The sequence below is a fragment of the Limanda limanda genome, chromosome 6, assembly GCF_963576545.1.
Source record: "Limanda limanda chromosome 6, fLimLim1.1, whole genome shotgun sequence".
In the NCBI taxonomy this organism is placed as follows: Eukaryota; Metazoa; Chordata; class Actinopteri; order Pleuronectiformes; family Pleuronectidae; genus Limanda; species Limanda limanda.
The window spans coordinates 22,629,853-22,653,184 of NC_083641.1; the positions used below are offsets into that span (position 1 = coordinate 22,629,853).

At 41.7% G+C, this 23,332-nt stretch overlaps 2 protein-coding genes across 3 annotated transcripts; both read right to left on the reverse strand.

Moving 5' to 3' along the window:
* Positions 1-1,699: 1,699 nt before the first annotated feature.
* On the reverse strand, positions 1,700-4,608 carry LOC133002954 (mitochondrial uncoupling protein 2-like). The gene is made up of 6 exons (XM_061072543.1): positions 4,173-4,608; positions 3,507-3,714; positions 2,532-2,735; positions 2,273-2,374; positions 1,887-2,067; positions 1,700-1,802 (listed from the first exon to the last, which is right to left on the reverse strand). The coding sequence occupies exons 1-6, from the start codon at positions 4,296-4,298 to the stop codon at positions 1,700-1,702; spliced, it is 924 nt and encodes a 307-aa protein (XP_060928526.1). The 5' UTR covers positions 4,299-4,608.
* A 1,371-nt stretch (positions 4,609-5,979) lies between these two features.
* c2cd3 (C2 domain containing 3 centriole elongation regulator) lies at positions 5,980-21,409 on the reverse strand. 2 transcript variants are annotated; one of them, XM_061073542.1, is made up of 33 exons: positions 21,217-21,409; positions 20,157-20,426; positions 19,887-20,044; positions 19,302-19,480; positions 19,047-19,210; positions 18,832-18,964; positions 18,588-18,740; positions 18,361-18,508; positions 18,170-18,279; positions 17,446-17,628; positions 17,223-17,338; positions 17,006-17,124; positions 16,561-16,692; positions 15,596-16,045; positions 15,324-15,475; positions 14,272-14,515; positions 13,904-14,087; positions 13,634-13,817; positions 13,252-13,424; positions 13,027-13,162; positions 12,566-12,834; positions 12,224-12,304; positions 11,519-12,136; positions 11,074-11,415; positions 10,857-10,995; positions 10,689-10,753; positions 10,385-10,590; positions 10,166-10,284; positions 9,932-10,069; positions 9,652-9,842; positions 8,324-9,062; positions 6,804-6,912; positions 5,980-6,147 (listed from the first exon to the last, which is right to left on the reverse strand). In XM_061073542.1, exons 1-33 carry the CDS (start codon positions 21,269-21,271, stop codon positions 6,010-6,012), a joined length of 6,597 nt encoding a protein of 2,198 aa, XP_060929525.1. In that variant the 5' UTR covers positions 21,272-21,409; the 3' UTR covers positions 5,980-6,009. The 2 variants fall into 2 exon arrangements, with proteins under 2 accessions (XP_060929525.1, XP_060929524.1); XM_061073541.1 differs by having other exon boundaries at positions 10,166-10,296.
* Between the last annotated feature and the right edge of the window lie 1,923 nt (positions 21,410-23,332).

The window sequence follows — 23,332 nt, forward strand, 5'->3', positions numbered from 1 at the left end:
TCTCATGCGAAGACTCGTTAATGCTCCAGCAAAGCCAACGTACACTGAAGAATAAACATTACAATTGTAACAAGCTGACTAAAGACTATACTCTGAAAATGCCCCCCCCCCCCCTTGTTTAATCTGCTCTTTCAAAAGGTATAAACAACACCAGAAATTGATTTTTTTGGGTACTTTATTTGATATGTGAAATAAATCCTATGGATGTGGTTTCAGTGTCCTGCTTAATTTGTAACATTTTACCTAATGAACAAACACAAATATGCATATTTGTATAGGACGTAACATGAAATATAAAATCCATATATCGTGTATAATTCACAGTTTGCATAACAAAAAAAAAATTGCTGTGTTTCTGTATTTAAATAATTATTCAAATATAAAAACGTTTAGCTTTGGCTCATTCCTAATAGGACTGGATCAATACAACACAACTATTTTGATGATAATTCATACTTTTTTTTTGATGCAAATTAAGAATAACTCCTGGTTCCACATTCTCAGTTGTGAGGATTTGCTGCTTTTCTTTGTCTTATGTGACAATAAATTGAATATTTAGGTAATATTGGGTAAACATGAGTCAAAGAAAACAAGTTTTTTGAAATTTTCATTAACATTTTTAACCTTTTTTATAAACAACTACAAGTCATTAATTGTAAAACAAAACAATCAACAGAAGTAAACCTAAAGTCTCAATGTGCGTATGACAGACAGTGTCTTGTCACATTCAACAGGAACGTTTCCCCTGAAACCAGCCATTAGATACAAAACCCCAAGAAAACCTAGAAAAGTAGTAAGTCGGCTGACAGGAGGAAACCTTTTATCCTCACCTACACCAGATTCAGTAAATTGGCCTTTTCACAGCTGACCTTTTGATCTGTCATAGTGGGATAAGCCCAGTTATTAACAGCACGGATCTGCTGTATTCAAGTGTCCCAGTAAAGCTGAGGAGCCACTTGCAAGATGTGTGAAATCCTCATGTTTAATCTCAATCAGAACCTGTGACTTCACTCACACTTTAAATTGTAATGTTCTCTTATCAAGACGAAAGAAAGAATGGAAAGCTACTGGCATGGGGCCAGATTAGAGGTTTCTGACAGTGGGGTCATTACAGTCTTCTGAAAATAGATTACATAACGGCTGTTCTCAGGACCCTAAGGCCATTACCTGCCTATACCCTGTTGCAACGCCCCAGCTGACATGTCTACAACATGTAAAGTATTACACAACTGCTGATTTGTTGATAGGTGGTGAAACTGCTCATGAAAACAGCCAACAACAGGTTCAAGCAGGCCATAGACCCATCTTGGTCTCGCTCAAATTCAGGAAGGTTTTAAAATCAATCTTGGTGATTGATTCGTAGCTAAACACCCGACCCTGAAACTGAAGCAGCTAAATGGAAATGCATTGAATCAATTACTGCAGCATGTTACAATGTCCTCTGTGAAACGGCCTAAAACAACATATAAAATAAGTATTAATATGTATAACAATGTGCTCATGTTATGAGAAAACTCATGAACCATCCCTGTAGTTTTTCGAGGAACTCTTCATGGACAGTACAGTCAGTGCAGATGAACAGGGTCATCCCTGAGGAGGAGCAGGTCCAGACCGGCAGCAGACATCGTCTCTCTCTTTAAGAACGTCTTGCTTCATCGCTCCGGTGCCTCAGCAGCTGTCAGCCCGGAGCCAGCGAGAACTAGCAGCTCTGCTGAAACCTCACCACCGCTCTCTTGATCTGCTCGTAGCTCACAAACATCACAATGTTCCAGGAACCCAGGCGAAGAAACGAAGGCACAAATCTGAAGAATTTAGAAAGGATTGACATTTAAATCTATTTACTTTTGTTCAACATATAACTTTGCATCTATGCTGCAGCAACGTACCCCTTATAGAAAGCTGTGGGCCCCTCTTTAACGAGCATGGTGAGGGCACAGTTCATGGCCCCGCTGTACTGCCCGGGGACTGAGTTCATGAAGCGTGTTTTGACCACGTCCACTGGGGACGCCACGATGGTGGTGCAGAAACCTGCGGCGAAGCCTGCGGTGAAGTGACACGGCATGTTGTCTGTGGAAATATCAAACTTTAATCAGGGACACAAAGAGCAAAGAAGTATTTCTACTATACCATCTCACACTGCATTGAAAACTCACTGTAATCTCTACTATTTTATATTGCCTTGTATTTTTCTTAATCCCTTTTCGTGTGGAGCAACAAAGGGGAAGGGAAACATCTGTAATGTTCAGGTTTGTATTCGAGGGATCAAACTCACCTGTCATCAGTTTGTGCTGCAGGATGAGCTCTTTGATGATGTCATAGGTCACCAGCTCGGAGCAGTTCACAATGGCATTACGAGTTATATTTGGGAAAACACCTGAAAAACAAAAGTTTTTTAGGAATTATATTCAACCTGAATATAATAAATATAAGCAAAATCCAGTAAGTCAGTGCTGCTCAAATCTTAGACGCCTAACTCACTAACTTTACAACAATAACATTGACAGTTACTTTAGCTACACATTTTAATGCACCTTTCCAGAGCCCTCTGACCCCTTCCACCCTGGCGATGGTCTTGTAGGCGTCGATGGTGCTGCTGTATCTCTTCGCTGAGCTGCCCTCCGGCAGGCGCCCCTGAGCCTGGAACCTGACTTTGACCACATCAGTGGGCTGAGCCAGCATTACCGCCATGGCGCCCGTGGTGCAGCCCGCCAGCAGCCGAGTCCCGATTCCTACGTCTGTTGCAACAAGTAACACGCATTAGACTGCACACGCTAACAGACGGCAGTGTTGTTAACAGACAGATCTGTTTTACTCCAGATCGACCACCTCATATGCGAATTGTGAAATATTGATATTCAGTATATGTGTAGTATATTTGAGTTTATCATTGCACCTAGTATAGTGCAGTTGTGTTTCTATCTGCTTTTATATTTCTGTATTTATCTTGACAGAGTCGTTTTTTTCTGTCTGTCTTCCCATGTGTCTCCCAGCCTCCCTGACAGGTAGAGCCTCCGGGATAAACATCTGTCCCCCGGGAAAGTAATCTGCCCTGTGACCGACATCCTGTAGCAGGTTTCTGCAAAACCAGTTCTTAGCACATGCAACTCTTTTTTTCAGTCAGTTTTCTATGCACCAAAACATTAGAGTTACTTGACTTGTCTTTAAGTTTCTCCAGTGCAGGTGATGTTCTCTCTCATTTGGGGAAAGTGCTTCAACAGCCTGAAGGTAAACTGGTCGAACAGGTTGTTGTTGACGAAGCAACCGAAGGCTCGTTTCTATTTTTGAACTTATTTAATTGTATCCATAACTTATTGTTTTCCTATAGATATACTATACATGTTGTTATTACCCAGTGTGACTTGTCGAGGATTATTGATTGAACTATGTCAATAAAAGGGTTTAATAATTTGCACAATGTCCAATTAGAAAGTTGTTGCAAACTGGGATATCGATTTGAATGGAAACAGATTTCTGCGGCTGCACATCTGGACTGCTTGATGACTCACTCTCTGATCCTCGGCTGTAGACCTGCTTGATGGTGTCGTAGAGGCCGATCCGCACCGAGGCGAAGCTCATCTGCCTCTGCAGCCCGGCCACCAGTCCACTGTACAGACTCCTCGCGCCCTCGGTCTTCACCATGGTGTAGATGGTGCCGAACACCCCCCTGTATCTCGCCCTCTGGACTCCCACTGAGGGCTTGGATTCGCCTTGGATCTGGAATGAACCATAAAATTATTTAAGTCTTACGTTGCTCAACTCAGATTGAAGTGAAAATACTGGCTGTAATCATATCAATTCATATACAACCATATAAAGTTTAAAAGCCTGTTCTTATATGTAAGTTTTCATTGATGATAAACAGTCTATGGTAACTTGACTGCACATGGTGAGATACTCCTGGCTCAGGGCAGGGTTTAACAACATAAGGAGGTGTTTACTTTCTATAATAACAATAACACAGGAATTAGTGAGTTTTAATGGATTATGTTGGTTCAAGGAGATTATTACATTTTGTGATTGTGTAAAGTGCTTTTACAGCAAATAGATTCAATGCAGAGACACTTTTAGAAAAAGAATTGGTTTGACAGTTAACTCAGAGAAGTCCAAACATAGACATGTGGGTTATCTAATCTGAAATACCACTGGGGGTGGTTGGGTATTGATGAGCTCACCTGCAGTCTGACTTTGGCTGTGTCCAGGGGGAAAGTTACCAGGTCGGCCACGCAGCCAGCTGTTCCTGCTGAGAAGACCTTGACAGCAGCTGAAGGGGCCAGATCCACCGTCCCTCTCCCAGCCATAACTGTCCCGGCTCAGACGATCAACTAAATTTAATCCACCTCAACACCGAGCCAGGCCCATCGATCAATCAATCGGCATCCGATAAAGCAGCTTAAGCCCAGTGTCACCTGTAATGCATCATATAAACGCCGTCCCTGTCAGGACGTCCTGTCCCAGGATCAGATGCCGGTGAGCTGGCTGCCTCAGCCAGAGTCAAGTCCCAGGTAAGAAAAGTAAGTGTGTTGAAAAGCAGGAGCGCAGGTGAGCCATAAAAAACTCTGATCTATCAAACCACCACAAAAATATGAAATCAAGAACAAAGCAGGAAGTAGTCTGCCTCCTCGAGAAGCCGCTCAGCCACTGACACACCTGACTGAGTGTAGACACACACCAGCCTCTGCTGCTGCTCTACCGCCCAACATGAGCAGACACATGACAGCAAACACTCTGCTGCAGCTATGAGGAATGTCAAGAGGCTCCTACATGACCAGCAGGAATGTAGCATGGAAGAGTAAACGTATGGAAGCATTTAGAAAATTAAAAGTTGAAATGTCTAGAAAAGTGTAAATGTCATGGATAAAAAAGTTAAACAAATAAATAAATACTTTCTTAATGTAGAAAAGTTACTGCAGTCAGTATAAAGTCTGTTTTAAAGCCAGTATGTGCAGGTTTGTAGGACGACTGACTTTAGTGACACCTTCATCAATGAAGTTGACTCCGATCTTATGAAAGTGGAACATGGCGGCCAAAGACAACAACAGACAGTTGATTAAAGAAATATCAAACAAGTGTCCCTGGCATCACCTCCCACCCACACAGGGCAGGGCTGATGTTACTGTCTCATCAGGTCATATGCAAGTAAGACAGACCAGACTGGGATTAACAAAGAAATGCCGGGATGAGAAACAGGTTTCGAGATTTTCTGGTCTGAAGAGAACAAGAGTAGCCTCCGGCGCAGAGAAGGCAAAGAGTTGGACATGATCCAAAACAAACAAGCTCATCTGTGAAGCGCCGGGGAGAAGACGTCATTAAATTACATACAAAAAAACTCACGCAGCAAAGCAATGATCCAAATCAAGAAAAGACCTTGCAGAGTTTTATGCTGGTAAAGTAGATCACAAGACTTTAACCTGGTAGAGCTGTATCTATTTCCTGACTCGGAAAGCTCAGGGAGAAACGCCACAAAAACAAACAGGAAGTCAAAGAGGCGGCAGTAAAAAAAAAAGGTTGAACACGTGTAAATGTCAATAACAGGAAATGGAGAGTGAACTTCTGAGTGTTCATATTTCGAGTTAAAACTAAAATGTCTTCAGTCAGTTCAACAAAAGCTAAATAAATGCCCCTTTTGTGAAGTTTTTTGTACTTTCAAACGTTAGGTTCAGAAAGTTGGGACAAATCTCAACATGAGGCCAGTTCCAAGAAACAAACACACACAAAAGAAAAACACATATCACGCCCACAAATCCTGGAGAGCAGATAATTTATTATTGGTTGTGCAGGTGAATTTAATCCCTTTATACCCATAACACTGTAAAAAGAAAACTGTGGAGTCTAGTGACTAGTCACACAGATGGACGGACGGATCACTTATCTCACGCAAAATGACATAAAATAAAAACAAACAAACAAGGCTTCAAGTGTTTAAAACATAGAATATTTATTTATAAAAATACAAAAATGTTAAATTAAAATTTACAAATATAAAACAGTCACAATCCTATAAAATACACACTAATGACTCTTATCGAAGTGAGCTGCGAATATTTTTGCTATTCTCTCAGTCTCTTTCTTCATGGACGAGGGCGACAGGTCGGGCCGCTGAGGACGTTCTCTGCGACGAGGAAAGTTCTGGAGTGGAGAGATCCGGCCCTGGAACGCAGAACAAGACTATTTCATATTGTACTGAACATGCTGAAGATAAAGGAATTACGAGACGTTATTCAAACAACAACACTGAGTACTCAAAAGAGAAGTGCAGAGTAAAGCTTGAGTCACCACGCAAACACAAGCCTTTCTATAGTGAGGGTATAAGTGTCACTGTGTCAAACAGGCTTGTCAGGTAGAGTACACAGGGTTCAGGCTACATATCATGTAACTACCTATTTAAATGGTCACACCCTCCACAAACTTCTACACCAACACGTGCTGTACGTCTGCTCCCTTCACACACTCCCTGACACCATTATGAATCAACAATGATGCATTAGTATTGTAGGTGTTATTCCATAATGAATCATTTGTTCCAGCCAGCCAGACCATTAAAAAAGAAACCATGTCTAATAACTAATCCTTGTCAATCCACAGACTACATAACGGTTCCACACACAAACACACACGCAGGCACACACACACCTCAGCTGAATTCTGCTTGTGAACAGGAAGAAAAGGACACAACTTTCCAGCTTTATATTTTTAACGAGAATCGAAGCAAACAAGTGAGAGATGAGTGAAAAGAAAAAGAGGTGGAGGGAGTGAAAGAGTGAGTGTGAAGGTCAGAAAAAGCTGAGTCGGTGACATCAACTCACTGGGTCACTGGGCGGGTTGGAGAAGGACGGCGCGAGTTGAATGGCTCTCATAGACGCTTCCATTTGGTGAGAGGGCAGGAAAAAATTCGGGACCTCCACAGGATCCGAGCTTGAGGTCAAAGGTTAAAGACAACAAACATGTACAGAAAACGCGATGGTTTCATGGACACAAATAGTTGAGATCAAATATTGATGAAAAGAAACAGGTAAATAGCAAAAACAATATGTTAAAAACACACTGCAGTGTTTCTTCTTAGTCAGGGGTGTCGAAACTACGGCCCGCGGGCCATCTGCGGCCCGCCATCCATTTTAAATTGGCCCGCCTCAAAATTAAAAGAAAATAAATAAATAATAATAACAAAAGTTTTTGTTGAAACTAACAATTTAGTAGCACTTAAATGGCACTTACTTATAGCACTTGTAGTTTTGCTATATTTTTGAAGAAATTGTACTTTCTTGATTCTTGTTGTTCTGGGTTTGTACCCTCGGGTACCCTTGAATGCATTTATTATAAGTAGCTTTGGATAAAAGCGTCAGCTAAATGTAATGTAATGGACTATGGCCCACTGTATTGTACTTCTCAGTTAACGCCGTTATGCCCTCCCCACCCTGAGCGACGCGATTGTCAACAGTCCGCTCCAGGGCAGGGGGGCGTGGCGGCGTGAGTGGCCCAGACCTTCGTATTTTTTTCTGTATGTGGCCCTCGGGATAAAAAGTTTTGACACCCCTGTTCTAAGTCAACAACAGTTTTCATTCATGCAAATATGACCACATGGGTCTGTTTGTGTTAAACATCCTGTGTACCTACTCTACATGTGTTCACACTCTCAACCAGTTCTGTCATGAATCTTTGGTCTAAACCAAAATTCCGGGAACATTCAAACTTTGAAACTTTCCATGGGAATTAACGGGAATTAATGGGAATAAACTGGAAATGTTGTAGGTAATTTATACTAACTGTATTTACCTTGTCATATACAGACATAAATATAAACATTTTGTTTTGTTATAGGCTGATTTGAACCCTGACGAAACTTTTGGCACTTGGCTATAGGCTTCTGCATCGTTATGTAATTCTTAACATAGGTCTTTGCACAGTATTTGCTAATGTACACAGCCTTTCCTTCTACATTGGATGGAGTGAAATGTCTCCACACATGAGATAGTGCACGTGGAATTGTTCTGTAGAATATGATTAGAAAAAAGTTTGGAAAAAAACACTGATGCAATGCCAGAGATATAAATAGTTATAATAGCACAGTGGAGGGTTGAAATTTAACATGCAGCGTGTGCTGCATTCCATACATCTTTAAAAAAGAGTTTTGTATGATGTTTTTATTGCTAAGCGTTTAATTAGCTTACTTTTTTATTTTTTTCAAAATTCCCCAAATTCCCGAGCTCAACTTCCCACGGAAAGTTTCCGTAAAGTGTCCGAAAATTTACCGGAAACTTTCCGCCCCTTTGCAACCCTAGATCTAATACAAAAGACGGCAACATCAGCAAATAATGGTCAAGGATACGTTTGTAGCTGTGAATCTTCATCGTCTAGAGAAGAGTCGGGGGAGTCTGTGGTGTACTGTAACGCGGGTGATGCATCTTCGTCACCTGACTCCTTGTTGGGGCTTTGGGGATCTCTTGCTCGTCTCTCATTTAAAGCTTGTAATGTCCTTCCATCGTCTCTCTCTGCGTCTGAATCTCCCGATCCATTGCAACTCTCAATTTCCTCTGGTGTTGTGCTTTGATGTTTTCTATCAGAGTCACAAGTCTCCAGATTTACCACCGACTCCTTGTCGTCCTCGTCCTGGCTCCGGTCGGAATCCTCTGGTGCCTCCAGACTCTCCAGTGACACCATGTCAGGGTCTGAGTGGATGCTGGTCCAAGGACTGGTTCTGTCTGTTAGAGAAGTCACCTCGTTGAGATGCCTCGGCTTCACCACAACCTCGTCATAGTCTTCATCTTCCTCCTCGTCATCATCAACTCCCACGTCCCTTGCGCAGGCTGTTCCATCTTCATATTCATCTGTTCTTTCCTCGTTTTCATCCTCCGACTGAGTAACTTTGTGGTGTTGTCCATTATTTTCTTCTTCAGCCCCAGAGTCTGGATGGTCGTCAGACATCTTTTGAAGAGAAAGGGACACATCTTCTTGGGAAGAAGTGAACCTGGAGTTACTCTCAGGAATAGTTTGAGGGTTGTGGTCGGGACCAGAGGAAGTTCTTGAGTCGCTCTGAGGGTTTGAGGGAATCGTTTCCAGGTCATCTCCTTGTAGGGCAACGTGAAGAGGACAGTGAAGATTTTAGCCAAAATGCTCTTGCGAGGATCAGCATTATTTTCTTAATACTTATTTTGTATAGCTGAGGAATTTTAAACGGACTTACTAAAATACTAATTGATTAAGCGTTGCGACTAGACAAAACAATAATTAGCTTAATCCAGAAAATGATCAGCAACATAAAGGACAACAAAATTAAGAGTAAGTTACAGGCCTGAAAGTACTGAATCATAATGTGATATAAATAGCAGCAGCCCTTTCTGTGTGACAGCGATGCAGCGTTGACTTTATTCCATTGGCTGACATTTCAGCACCGCTGGTCCTTCAGAGTTCACAGTTAGTCCTGCCTCCTTTTATGGAAGCAGTGAGCTCTCTACACAGTTAACTGTGTCCTCTGTGAACTCTGGGTCAACTGCTGTGGTTGAAAAACCTAGAGCACGGTTAACCTGCAGAGAAGGATCTTTAAATCCCCAAAATTAACTTTTCACTTCAGATCGTTAATGGTAACATTTTGCCGGAATTGCAGCTTGTCTGACTAAGTGAACCCCACCCCCCCTTCAGCATGGACAAGAAGCTCACCACTCATGATGTTGTTGACTTCTCCGACTAACAGGTTGGACTTCAGAAGAAGCTGATTCGTGTCCGTCCTCGACGTCCCCTGCTCCTCATGTTTGTTGTGACGGTCCTGCTCAGTCACAGACGGGAGCGTGGGAGCAGAAGGCTTATGACTGAAATATCTCTGGATGTTGTCGAGCTCGCTGAGTTTTTTCCTGTAACGGCCACAGTCAAAGATAAGATGAATAAAATGCAAATTGCCTGCAGAGCAAAGCTGTTGGTGCGTCTAACTGAGGACTGATACCTGAGTGCTGAGAACAGGAACGAGCGGGAGGGACTGAGGTTGCTACAGACCGAGTGAGCGGCTGCTTGTTCCTGCAGACTCTGATGGTAGAGACGTACTTTTTCCATGTGCTCCAGGTGAGAGTCTCTCTCATTGGAGCTGGGCAGTTGTAAATGACATAAAAACAAACATTTAATCTATATGCATGTATAAAATATTCATATAAATATATATTCAAACATGTACTCAACAAACCTTTTAGGAAAGAGCCTGTCTGTGTAGTCAGGTGATGAGATCTTCTGCTCAGGGAAGCGGCTGATGTGAGAGGGGAAGCTACTATATGTGGCTGTGGTGTGATAGCTGAGAGGTCGGCCCTGGAATAAAGTCTGTTTACACATTCATCTTATAAATTAACATTGTATGTGATTATTTTATTCTGAAAGATATTGTGTATGTCTGAATAAATTCTCTCACAGATCGGTTTTTGGCAGCTTCTTCATTCATGGCTCTCCTCTGTCCTCGGAGGTCTTGGACCCCCTTCAGCGGAGTGACAGACACTTTGAGTTGGCCGCGACATTGACCACCGAAGTCTGTGATGTTGTACCAGCCACACACAGAGTAGAAGCCACAGAGTAAAGGGGAAAGGTCTACGGAGGCAAATCCCAGCACCCTCTCAGTTTCTACAGAAACAAAACAAAGAGTGAATTTAAGTATCAAACAGATCAGATCAATGTTACAAAAATTATTTTTTTTAAAAAGTAGAGAGTGGCTCCTTTACCTCCTCTGTGCCAGACTTTGAAAACAAGAGATTGTTGTGGATCAACCAGTAGCTGATTTGAAAGCCTGGGGATTTTAAATGAAAACATCAAACATACATACATTTTTATTTTGAATTAACTATACATGCTCTTAAAGATTTAAGTGAATGTGTGTTGTATATTTAAACCTGCACTCGTGTTGATGATCCCACATGGGGGAGTTAGTGTCCGCTATGACAGCCGTGGTCACTGGTTCAGTAGAGTCAACAGTGATGTAGGAAACACAGCAGCATGGTGTCCCTTCACTGCGCTCTGCTAGAGGACAGCCTGCCAGAGAGGGACAGGTTTTATTTTACGGAAAGAAGGGGGAACAAAGTAAAAACACTGTATGGACTGTATGCTCACCTTCCAGGTTCAGGTGCATGGCCTGGTCCACTGTGACTGTCACAGGGAAAGATTCATCCAAGCTCATCTCTGTGTGCTGCACAGATGTGATGTCCGCAGTCGTTCTAGAGGTTTTAGTCTTGTGTCCACTTTGTGCAGATTTTTTGGGGGTACTTAGTGAAGGGGGTTGATCTGTCGCTATATCCTCTTCTGAAAAGTGCTCCCCCTGGCTGTCAGACTCCATCTGGGTGTCAGCTGCAGCAGACGCCTCCCTGGGGATGGAAGCTGCCGTCAGGGTGATGTGAACCCTGAGAGCTGCCCCTTGCAGATCTGCTGCAGAGCGTCTGAACAGCGGGTAAACGCCTGTGAAGCCACAAATCAGTGATTAATCAAACAAATATAACCACTGTTTTTTATTTAAGCTGTAACTATTGGTCAAATTATGACACAGCTCAACATTTCTTACCGCTGAGAGTCAGCTTCTTCTTGGGCATCTTTGCAAGGGAGGACAGATCGACAAATGCAGAACCCACCAGCCGGTCTGTATCCGTGGGTCTCCTGGTTTTCTCCTTCTTGAAGGCAACCCACACCTGCACCTCCAGCTTCTCCTCTCGTAGATACCACAGTAAAGGTTGAGTCCTCCTCAGCTCCAAAGTCTCACTTCCTTCAAAATTCACTGTGGCCTGGGTGTCCTCCCCCCCCTCTACGACACACGGGTGTTTCATCTGCGAGCAGACGGCCTCCTGGTCGTAAAACTTGTACCTGAAGTAGCAGTAGGTGGAGCGCTGAAGATCACTGTCGCCCGGCAACAGCAAACAGTGGACTGGCATCCAGACTCTGGGCATTGAAAAGGTCAAGGAGAGTGTCTTCATGCTTTCTTCCCACGCTTCTTCTTCATCCTGCATTTCGTGATCGCTCTGGTTCAGTACCCAGCCCAAACCCTGAGCAGCTTTAATGACTCGTTCTCTGTCTGAGTTGTGGGCAAAGTTGACAGAGATCTCGAGGCCCCCCACCAAGACTTGCTGGTGCACATCTTGAGAGCTGGTTTCCTGAGGTATGTACACACCAAACCAGCCAGAAATACCTTTAAATTCAGAGAAGAAAAACAATTATGATACAAACACAACTATGGTCATCCTCTTGGTCAACGATATCTAAGGGTTCAACATACCTGTTCTTTTATGGATGAGATCAGCTAGTGGTATTTTCACAGTACCCAACATCGCATCTTTAGGCTTGGAAATGTTCACTGCTGCAACACACAAAACAAACAAATAAGATCTTAAGTTTTTTTCACATCACAGAAGATTAGGAAAATCTGCCAATATTCACACTTGAGACGCTTAAACCAAAAGAAATTTGGCATTTTTAACTATGACGTGATAAAAAATTATCTGATGATAAAACTGTTTTGTCTCCAGCGACTAATCAGGAAGTAAAAAATAAAACTGTCTGTTTAACATTCTAATCAATCTGTAATAGTGCCTTATAGACATGATGACTTCTCTTGAACCTTTGCGATTGTCTCTGTTCCAAACAGTGAAGACAGCAGAAGCCTCTTCCAGCTGCTCAGCCAGGCTGTACGTTTCTCCACTGCTCCTCTGAACAAGCAGATCACAGGACATCTCCATGTGGTGATCGAACTCAGGGCAGAAGGTCCTGGCAACTGTGCGGGTGCACCTCCTCTCACTCTCGGGCAAGACGGAGAGCTGGACTGTGACATAGATGTTCACCCCCACATCGGCAAAGTAGCTGAACCGTTCATCTTGTTCTGATAACAACCTGCAACAGAAGATGCGAATACTTTCAGTTTGATGCAGTGAAATGTTGATACAGGCTCTGACAGCAGCAGAGCTCTGACTCAGCACATTAATTATAAAGTAAATTAACTGATGGTTAAAATATCACTGTTTTAAAGAGTAACTGAATGCTGAATTGTTACATTGTAAAACAAATAAAGTGCTGGAGATGTACCTTGCAGCTGCCTGCAAACCGGATGCTCTGTGCACTTGAACCACGAGTGTCACAACACGAGAGGCAGCTCCTCGACCAGTTTGTCCTTCACGTCTCAGCGGCCGGTGCTTGTACCGAATGCAAACATCTAAGAGGCCTGAGAAACAAACCAGACCAGTCACAACATTAAAGACACTAAATATGTGTGCGTACAGTATGATGCCACTGCTGTGTGAGTCTGTGTACCTGACGGATGGGGCTGATGTCCCGTGGGATCATCTGTCCTGGGGATCAGGGGTAACGAGAACCTGTGGGCCTCATTAGGTTGCTGTCGCTGCATGGTGACCATGGCACACAGCTTGGACAATGGAAGCAAACCTTTGGCCACAAGCTGATCTCTGACATTTGGATAATAATATCTGCAGAAACACGGATTAGGAAGTATGAATTAAGCATTTTAATATTGTAGTTATTACATTTCAATCAAAATTACATGATTGATAACTTTGACACTGAAGTGTTGCATCGAGCAGTTACACCATACAGTAAATGTATATCATCTGGCATTAACGTGCATTCAAACCTTTAGTAATAGTGTTTTCAACATAGAAAAGTAACAACCACAAACCTGCACCACACTTCGAACTGGACACCTCCCCCGCCGCAGAGGCCTTGACTGGAAAGAGAGCTCAGCAGCAGCCTCTGGATGGGAACTCCTTCAGGGACCACGAGCACATGAGTCTCAGTGTGGCCGAACTCCGGGTCGGGGACACAGAGACTGGTGGTGGTACGAAACGGCTTCAGGTTCACACCTGTCAGAGATGAGACAGAGGTTATAGTGATGCACAGAGAAGAAAGGATTCTCAGGGGATTTGAGTATGTTTTTAAATGGCTTTACTGCTCTCGATGATGCTCTGGTCCAGTGATGCAGCTGCGTCAGCGTCCTGACAGGGGAAACTGTACTGGATGTAGCAGTCAGCTTCTCCCCACACTGTAGACTGCAGCGGTGTCAGCCCATTGACTTTCTCCACTTTGATCACAAACAGATGCTCTCTCATAGCTTCACCTTTTGCTGCCGTCACCTGTGGGAGGAAGTGTTAAATGACATTGTTTATCATGTTCAGATGACATTAGAATGAGATCAGAGATTCTTCAAACACACTTAAATGTGGCATATTTAAAGGACTGATTTCTTTTAGTTTGTGCTACAGCAACATACACAAATGACCGAGAGCATTATACCGCAAAGCAAATATTAACACGGACCTTTGATTGTGAACGTGCCTGATGATCCAGCAGATGAACTGGTTTCACAAGATGAGACAGATTGTCGTATTCGTCGTCCCTCGTCCGCTGGAGGGCAACTATCTGCTCTGATCCCCCCATGGCCAAAACAACCCTGAGGTTTCCTCTACAACTTCCTGAGAACACATCCATGATCGGCATGTAGCAGTCGACCCCTAGAACAGGGTACTGTGCCTGGAGAAGAAGGTGGGCAATCTTTGGATCTCTGGTGAGGAGGAGGTGAAGAAGAAAGGGTCACCGGTTTCACTGTGACAGGTGCATTTTAGTTAATTGACCTTGCCATTGAACATTTTCAGTTTTGGCGTTTAATTAGTCCCATGAATGCAAAATTTTCTTTCCATCTGGAGCATCAGAAACTTGAAAATTAAAACTATTTGATTAGCTCTGAAAATATTTATAGTAAAATCATACAGCTGGACTCCTGCTCCAATGGAAAGCTCTATGGTCACTTTCCATAGGTTTTTATGCAAAAAAGAAAATCAACAAAAAAGGGTTTTGTTGATTTTCTTTTTTGCATAAAAACCTATGGAAAGTCTAGAGGAATATTTGCCTTTGAGTCACTAACTGTAAACTTTTCAAATCACCAACAATCCAAATCACTCAGCCTCTGTCCTCACAGTGTCACATACACCGATCTCATTTATTGCATCTCTGGAGTCCAATTGATGGAAACCTGTTTAAGCAATTGAGAATTCCTGAGTAAGTCGATTACCTCCAGGAAAGTTAAGGTAAGGAAGAGTAATAAATCAATCAATAAATCAATCAATAAATAAATATCGTTGTGGTTTTTCTTACCATGCACAGCACTTTGACATTGTTTTATAAAAAGACAGACATCCTATCAATGTACACTGCCGTGGAAATCAAGAGGATAATAGACTGTTCTCCTTTTCACTTCAAGTAACACTTTGCCCTCTGAGAAGGCAAGTTGAATAAAAAAGGATACAAGATATCACACTTGTATTTGAATTTCATGGGCTGCAGCGTGTGTATTTTCTCTTTCCCTGACTTACCTAAATGACATGTAGAACTGGTGAAGAGGTAATTTAACAAGGCCCAAGAGTCGATCCTGCCCTGAGCTTCCTGTTTTCTGCCACACTTCAATCACCATCAAGTTATTCTTCATGCGATCCAACAGCTTAGTAGTTAAAGCCACAGGAGTCACCTAACACAGAAGATGGAGAAAAGAACTTTTGGGGTCAATGAGATCCTGAATTCACATTCCCTCATAGTTTAATTTTATCACTGAGATATCGTTAGACGACTCCTGATCTCCAGGACTGACCTGAGCAAAGTTGAACGAAGGGTTAGTCTGACCCCAGCTGACAACAGATCTCGCCATCTCATCACACCAAAAGAGTTTACAGTTCAAGTAGACATTTGGAGTCTGCATGGGCCCACAGCTGAAGTTCTTTCCATCTGGCACCATGAGTAGTGTATGAAGCAGAACCTTGGGGTTCTCATCCACCTGCTGCCATGATTCATAAGGTGGTGTGTTGACAGCAGGATGGGAGGAGGGTCCTTTTGAGGGTTTCTGTGGAGTCCAAACATTTAACCTGGACTCTTCTATAGCAGGTGACTCTTCTCTGCCACTTTGAACAAGATTAGATCTGAAGGTGGGATCTCTCTGTTGGATGGGTTCAGTCTGTGAGGGTGACATTTCTCTCCGAGGCAACTTGCTTTTGCTTTTTCCAGAGAAGTTAACTTTGCCACCTGCTGAAAGTTCCAGTGAAACCTAAAAAGAAAAATAACAGTTACCTTGACATTCATTGGGGTCACAAGCATCAGGCTTTGTGAACATCAAAGAAAACCTTGGTAACTTCTGCTGAGCAACAGCAGCCTCTGCTGACACAAGTTGTAATTAAGTTGGTTATGCTCCAAATCTGATCAGTCAATGAGTTGACTGGAGCTCAGGCTGCATTGTCTCACTCACTGAACTGAAACACAGCCCAACTGAGTTCTATAGTCTTCATGATCCTCTGCTTCAGGAACTAAAAGAGCTGTTAAACACACCAAACTCTTTTGGAATTCTTCATATTAAAAAAATGTCATTGCTGGATATTTGAAAAAAGCACTTAAAGAAGATTTTTGTCAGTGACTCATTACACTAGTTTAAGTCACCAACTACACTTCAGCTCTGCACTTAAACAAGAGGTCATATACCATTACATATATTTAGAAGCTATTGTTCTATAGTAACATTTTCTCATTATGCTCTTTATTTCATAGGTTAAAAAAACTCTATATTACCACAAGAGGTCCGATCTCTTGCAAATCCAAGTTTCCTTCCAGCCTCTGCACGGGTAAGACGACATACTGACTCAGCTGCTTGCTTTGCAGTAGACAACGCAGCGGATGCACTGCTTTACCGATGGGAACAGCCTGCAACAAGACAAGTCATTCATTTATATTGTGGTGCGGTTATTATGATGCATATCTCAGTTTCTAAGCATTTCACAGAAAAAAGGAAAAGCTTTACTTCACACAGAAATCTCACTGAAAAAAAACATGTCAGAAATGGTATTTGAAAATCAAAACATTCACTAATGGCTTTTAAAATACAGCAAATAACGTACAGTGTCAACTAATGTTGAATGTTTGTGTTATTGTGTTAACACTGCCGTAATAGATTTTCTGGACTGTGTTGTGTGTTGTGATAAACATTACAACTCATGTTTAGTTACGAGCTACTTACTTTCTTTTGGTCGCTCTTTCGTGAGTAAATCTTGAAAATTAGATCAGTTTGACACCAACGTTTAACTGTAGCTGTGCTGAAGTGGACAGGAAACACAGAGTGCTGAAGGAACTTCACCGCTTTAAAACAAAAATAGAATATGTTTCAGATACAGCCATAAACCACAGAGTGAAAAAGATAGGTGGGTTTCATAAAGGCAGATTCTAGTGGGTCATACCTCCTTCTGTGACTTTACTAGAAACTGCTCTGATCACCTCCCCATCTCCAGCTTTACCACCATCATGTCGACTGGAAGTGGATGCCATCGGTAACGAGTACTCAACAAAATAAGTGCTGAAATAAATAAAAGGGTAAGATGTCACAGGCTTTTGTTAGTCATAAGAACAGTTACAGTTTTAAATGAGATCAACATAATGTCATAAAAACTATATTTTTCCTACCATTTTTTGCTGGTTAATGGTCGAGGAGGTTTCCCTTTACTGGACGTCTTCCTGGGTGAGGTGGTTTTGCTGTGTGTAGGTACAGTCAGGGATTCAATGGTCACTCTTGCCTCTCGGATCAAACTCAGCAGAGACAACTGCTCTGCACTCAGGCCGGGAAGTTCACCAGCTTCTGGATTTGGACTGGACAGAGTCGAGATATGGTCAAAAAAATTGTCTCAAAGGTTAATCATGATGACTCATCACATTTGTATAGCACTGAATAACTAATTAAATGCAAGTTATCAGAAAAACCTATTGAACATGAACATGAACATATTAGTATGTACATGTTTTTTCACTTTGTCCTATCTGCTAACATTAAGGTGGCAAATTTTATGACCAATACTGCAGCCAGCCACTAGAGGGCGTTCAAGATGTTTTGGGTTCACTTATGGGAGCTGTCGTTTGACCATCTTTATATACACTTATTGGTTAATTGTGTGTATATATAATGTATACTTTGTCCATTATATACATGTTATTTTGGTACCCTGTGCATATCTCATACAAAACATGCAACTGGTTGATTAACCTGGTAAATTTCCTTATGGAGAAGACATGTCCTTATAGAACAAGGTCACTAAGATCTCATTTAGACCTTTACAGGTGGAAACAAAAAACACTAGAAGGAGATTTTCACTCTCCAAGCAGCATAAATTAAGACTCATGTAAAGGCCCTCACCTTCCACTAATCTTGGGTCCAGACTGTGTCAGCTGTGTGGGCGGATTTCTACTCAAGGACCCTGGTCCTTGACCCTCTGGCTCTGTGTCATCTGGTCTGGTATCTGACATCTGAAGGAGACAAGACAGCTTTTAAAGAAACTTCTGCTGAAAAACCCAGCAAACTGAACATTTGTTGAATCTTCTACTTACAGGAGTTTTGTAGAACAGGTTTTCCAGTAAGCTTGTATCGTACTGGGGATCATTGAGCTCACTATCCAGACAAACACTGCTGTAGCCAGACAGAGTCTCAGGCAAGAAGCATTCTCCATCCCACAGAGGCAGAGGAGATGTGTTCAAGCTAAAAAATATATATTACAATGTTGAAAGAAATCTTTACATTTTCTGTCACATTTAAAAGTAAATAAAGAAACAGCTACCTGCCGAGGAGAATATCTATGGCTCTGTTGTCTATATCAGCGATATAGTCATAGTCACATTCAGGGACTAAAGCAAGGTCATCAGAGGGTTTAAGAGATGAGTCAGCATGCAACATATTTTGAAGAAACATTCCAGAGGGAGACAGCACAGGCCTGTGGACACAGAAATGAATTATTATAAACTGTGTTTAAGATAGTTAGAAAATGATGAAGTTTATTTCTTGTGAACCTTTGAAACACTAACTTGAAAGGTGGCAGGATGTTGTCCTTTGGGAGCGGGAGGGGGGCGTCTTTCAGAGCTGGAGCAGAATCCATGTCATATGTCAAAGATGACAGCACCATGGCGTTTCTAAGCTTGTTCCCACGCTCTAAAATAACTGAGGTGAAAAAGGTGTTGTTTGCTCAACCATTGTTAAATTTGTCGAAGAACATCTGATGTAAAGTAGCGCTGGGACCAACCTGAGAGGATATCATTGGTAGTTTGTCCACGAGGCTCCTGACCTGAAGGATTCACAGCCCTTTGACTGTCCTGAGATCTGTTCGTTGTCGGCATCTGATTCTCCAAAAACTCGTCTTTGCCTTCATCTCTTTGGGGGTTTTGGGAATATAAGTGGTCTTTCCCTCTGAAAACATGAAAACTATAACCGGTGAGATCTTACAACAAAACACAGGTACTTGATTATGAAAAGCAACAACATTACATCTAGTTCAGACCTTGGTGTGTTTCCGCTGCTGCTCCGAACCGATTCTTTCCCGCTGCCGGCTGAGAGTGATCTGGGCCTCGAGGGCACAGTCAGTGTGGTGACTTGTGGGTGTTCACCACTGATATCTGTGGGCGGACATGAGCTGCTGCTGTCATAGGCTTCAGTCAGAGGCTCCAGGTTAAGTGAAACCTGAGGGAGTAAAAGATAAAGTTGTGGTTAAAAAGTAATAGCAATATATTTGGTCAATATTATCTATTACTGCAGGTACAAAACAATAACAAAGTGAAACTTTTAAAAGGGAATTCAGTCGGTGTTTCGCATTCATTACCAACACAGTGGCAGCATCCATAGTCTCATTTGTCCCGCAACAGTTTCATAGTGATACAATTTATTTTACACTTCTTATAAAAACATATGAAATAACTAATTTTGTATTTTGCACAATTTCAGATTTGTGAGCCAACACTGCAACACACAGAGTTTTAAGTGAAAGAAAAACAACAGTAGTAATAAAGTTAGTATATCCAACACAATTCGCAGGTGGTAATACTGAAAAGCAGTTTGCAGGTTGCAGTAAATTCATATTTTCACTCGCCTGTAGCTCTCCCAGCTTTTCAGACGTCGGAGATACAATGGTGTAAAACCCGCTGATGGGATGTGACAGAGAAAGACGAGAGATGCCAGCGACCTCAGCTCGTGCAATCGGCAAATGATCCTGTTTTGTCAGAACTTCCAGCACCAATGAGCCCATATCTGTTCATGAATGACAGATTAGTTGTTTAACTTCAGAAAAACAGCTGTAAAATCAAGCCTTTCACGCCATGACATGTGAAATCCTGGATCCTGATTTATTCTTCTTAGTTACCTGTAAGGTATGAGGTGAACTGCTTCGGACCACAGCGGATGGCAAAGCGACTTGTGATCTTGACGGTCTTCTGCGAGAGCTGCGAGCCGTCCCTCGGGAGGAAGTGGGTGCCGTCGGTCGACTCTCCCCACCAGCGAAGCCTGACGAACGTTGCGGGCGGAGGCTTGTGAACCGTCCATAATATTCTGCTTATCGTCAGCTGCAGGAAGCATCTCAGCTGACCCTCCACCAGGGGAGGGAGGCTGGTGGAGGGGGACACATCGGTGGGGACTGCAAAAAAGAATTGCAATGCATGACCAGAAGGAAAACATAGTAAATAGCAAAGTCATCATATCAGGAAACAGGTGAGAGCTCTATGTTGACAGTCTGTTCTGTTCACTAGGTCTGGGAACAGTTTATTATTGTTTATGGACTCCATAGGAAACAATATGATGGATACCTGAAAACACACCATTGTAAAAAAGTAATCGGTGTAAAGACAGTCTAGAAATTGTGAATGTATATTATTATATGAGTTTACATAACATATTCCAATGTATTGTGATTTTACTTTACTAATTAAATCGAAAGAAAAGACTTGATCAAAACAATTGTAGTAGAATTGAAAAACAATTTCTTATCTTGTTTTTTACCACTGAAAATTTCAAAATAAAAGAAATAAAAATAATAATAGCTCACAATGGGGATGATTTAAAAAAAACTTTTTCAACAATACATTTAAAACTTTAGATTGTGGGGGTGGGAAGTGTTTTTATGAAACTAGCTTTAGCCTCTAGGTAACTTTTAAATATTTGCTATTAAGACGAAGAGGATGTTATAAGTCAGTTGCAGCATCTATAGCCAAAACAAACTGCTACACAACTGGCACAAAGTTTAAAAATGACGCAAACAAACAAACAAGCAGCGTTGTCAACACACGTTACAACAACAGTCACACAAACCAAAGGAGAAAGCGAACAACACGTTATCTACACAACATCACAAACGAGGCTAACGTGACAGTTGGGCAGCTACTTAACAACATTAGCATTAGCGGCTAGCTGAGCTAACAGCAGTTTACCTTTCTTCCTGCCTCCTCCTCCTGCTGGCGTCACTCTCTGCTTCCTGCTCTTCATCCCTCAGTGGAACTCAGGAGCTGAACCTCCTCTTCCTCCGAGCAGCCTCCGTGTGGTCGATGCTCATCGTTCAGTCTCACTCCGAATAAACTTTATAATCCGTTTAACAGAGAAAACACATAAACACACTGTGCACAACTTCCGTCCCGCCTCCGCTGCCGCCGCCACTCACAGGTGCATTGTGGGAAATTGAGTTTAACGTTAGTTTTCAGTATCAGAATCAGAATCTGAATTTTTTTTTAATTGCCAAGTATATATTCACATACAGGAAATTGCTTTGGTGTGGTTGGTGCACATAAAACAATCAGACATTAAACAACAATATATATATATATAAAACAATATAAAACGAAACAATATATATACAGTGAGAGAGTTATGGGCACGTACAGTGCTAAGGTGCAGAGATTTTCTGGAATAGGCGGTGACCGTTAATATTCATTTACAAGGAAAACAGCTGCGTGTGTGTGTTGTTGTGTGTAAAAGTAAAAGTAACTCTGGTGACAACTGAGGTTAAACTAAGTTAACCTCTTAGTAAATTTTAATTTAATGCAATTTCTCTCCCACTATATGAAGAATGAAAGAAAAGTGATATGCAATTATTTTAATGATGATTTATTCTACTACAGTAGTTGAGTGAATCAATTTAAAATATAAATGATATTATATATTCACTTCTTCTAAATTATAAACTGGCTGCTGAAATTACAAATCATCACAAATAATCTTCTTTACTACTTTTCTGTAGTTCTGTATTTTCTGTATTTAATTTACCTTATTTATTTTTATTTCCTGTTCTTTTAAATGTATTTTAACACAATCTTATGTTATTTTAAATATATTCTCTTGTATGAATCACATTGTCACAAGACGTTTATATTTTACCTTTGTTGTATCTTATTATTATTATTATTATTATTAAACATTTGTTGGCAAGAGGAAAAAATAGGCCATTAAATAAAAAGAGTCAGGGCTGAGTGCAATTCCAATAAAGATAGAAAGAAATGTCAGTGTTTCAGGCGCCCATATTGTATAATGACAGATATAAAATACAGCACAGAGCTTTGCATCTATCCACTTAAATAAAATGGCACATAAACTTGAACTTAAACCATAAGCAACATGAGTATTTGAATAGTGAGAAAGTGTGAGTATTTCTCATACATGCAGCCTTATTTACCGTCACCAGCAGAGGGAAGCACTGATCTTTCTAAAACTCTTCAAAGCTGCTGACGTTCCTAGAAAGTGATTTTCTCTCAGTCCTGAACCTGTTGCATTAACATTTTACAGATATTTTACAGATATTTTTTCTGTTTGGCCGTCAGTCACTTCTTCCAAAGGTTGGAAGTTTACCAAGTGTTAAAAACTCAGGCTTTTTAAAGTGCAGTTTACTGTGTGTACTTGACAATATGCTGAGGTTGACCTGTGATGTAGGCCGGCCGTCTCCTTCTTAGCAAACAAGTCCCCCGTGTTTGTTGTGGTTTTCATGGTAACAGTGAGGGCCGCTGAGGGCAGAGTGCAGAATGAAGCCCTTTGACTTCTGGGAAAAAGTGAGGTTTCAGATTGTAAGACGGTCCTGTGAAAAGTCACTTATACGACTTGTAGCCGCAACGTGTGTTTCTATCAATCAAAGTAGTGGCTGCAGGCAGTTGAGTTGCAGACAACATGTTGACAATACTGGGTCTATTTGTATAATTACTTAACTGTATAATTAAAAACAGTTTTTTTGACAGTGCAAATCTCACATTAAACTGCAGCGAAACAGATGTGAAAGAGTTTCAGTAAAGCAGCAGCGTTCTCATCCATCGGTTCGGAGGGAAAATAATCAAGTCCTGCTGTTTCGCCTGCACCCAGGAATGTGTATCATGTATATATGGCCCTCGCATATATTTTCTGTATGTTAGTGTGTGTGTGTGTGTGTGTGTCTGTTTGTGCAAACCATAGTGAGCTGGAAAGAAAACTTGTGATTGTGACGACTTTCACCATTGCAAAAAAATTAAAACATAGAGATGTCTGCTGTTTCCTTGAGCTCCTATGAGTTATAATACTTTGGGAGTCCCA

Excerpts from the sequence above, each read along its gene's own strand:
- LOC133002954 (XM_061072543.1), bottom strand. The coding sequence starts at position 4,298 with ATGGCTGGGAGAGGGACGGTGGATCTGGCCCCTTCAGCTGCTGTCAAG. Across the intron at positions 2,375-2,531 it reads GGTCAGAGGGCTCTGGAAAG|GTGTTTTCCCAAATATAACT; the intron begins GTGCATTAAAAT and ends TTTGTTTTTCAG. Across the intron at positions 1,803-1,886 it reads CCCACAGCTTTCTATAAGGG|ATTTGTGCCTTCGTTTCTTC; the intron begins GTACGTTGCTGC and ends TAAATTCTTCAG.
- c2cd3 (XM_061073541.1), bottom strand. The coding sequence starts at position 21,271 with ATGAAGAGCAGGAAGCAGAGAGTGACGCCAGCAGGAGGAGGAGGCAGG. Across the intron at positions 15,476-15,595 it reads CTTCGTTCAACTTTGCTCAG|GTGACTCCTGTGGCTTTAAC; the intron begins GTCAGTCCTGGA and ends CTTCTGTGTTAG. Across the intron at positions 13,163-13,251 it reads ACATCAGCCCCATCCGTCAG|GCCTCTTAGATGTTTGCATT; the intron begins GTACACAGACTC and ends TTTGTTTCTCAG.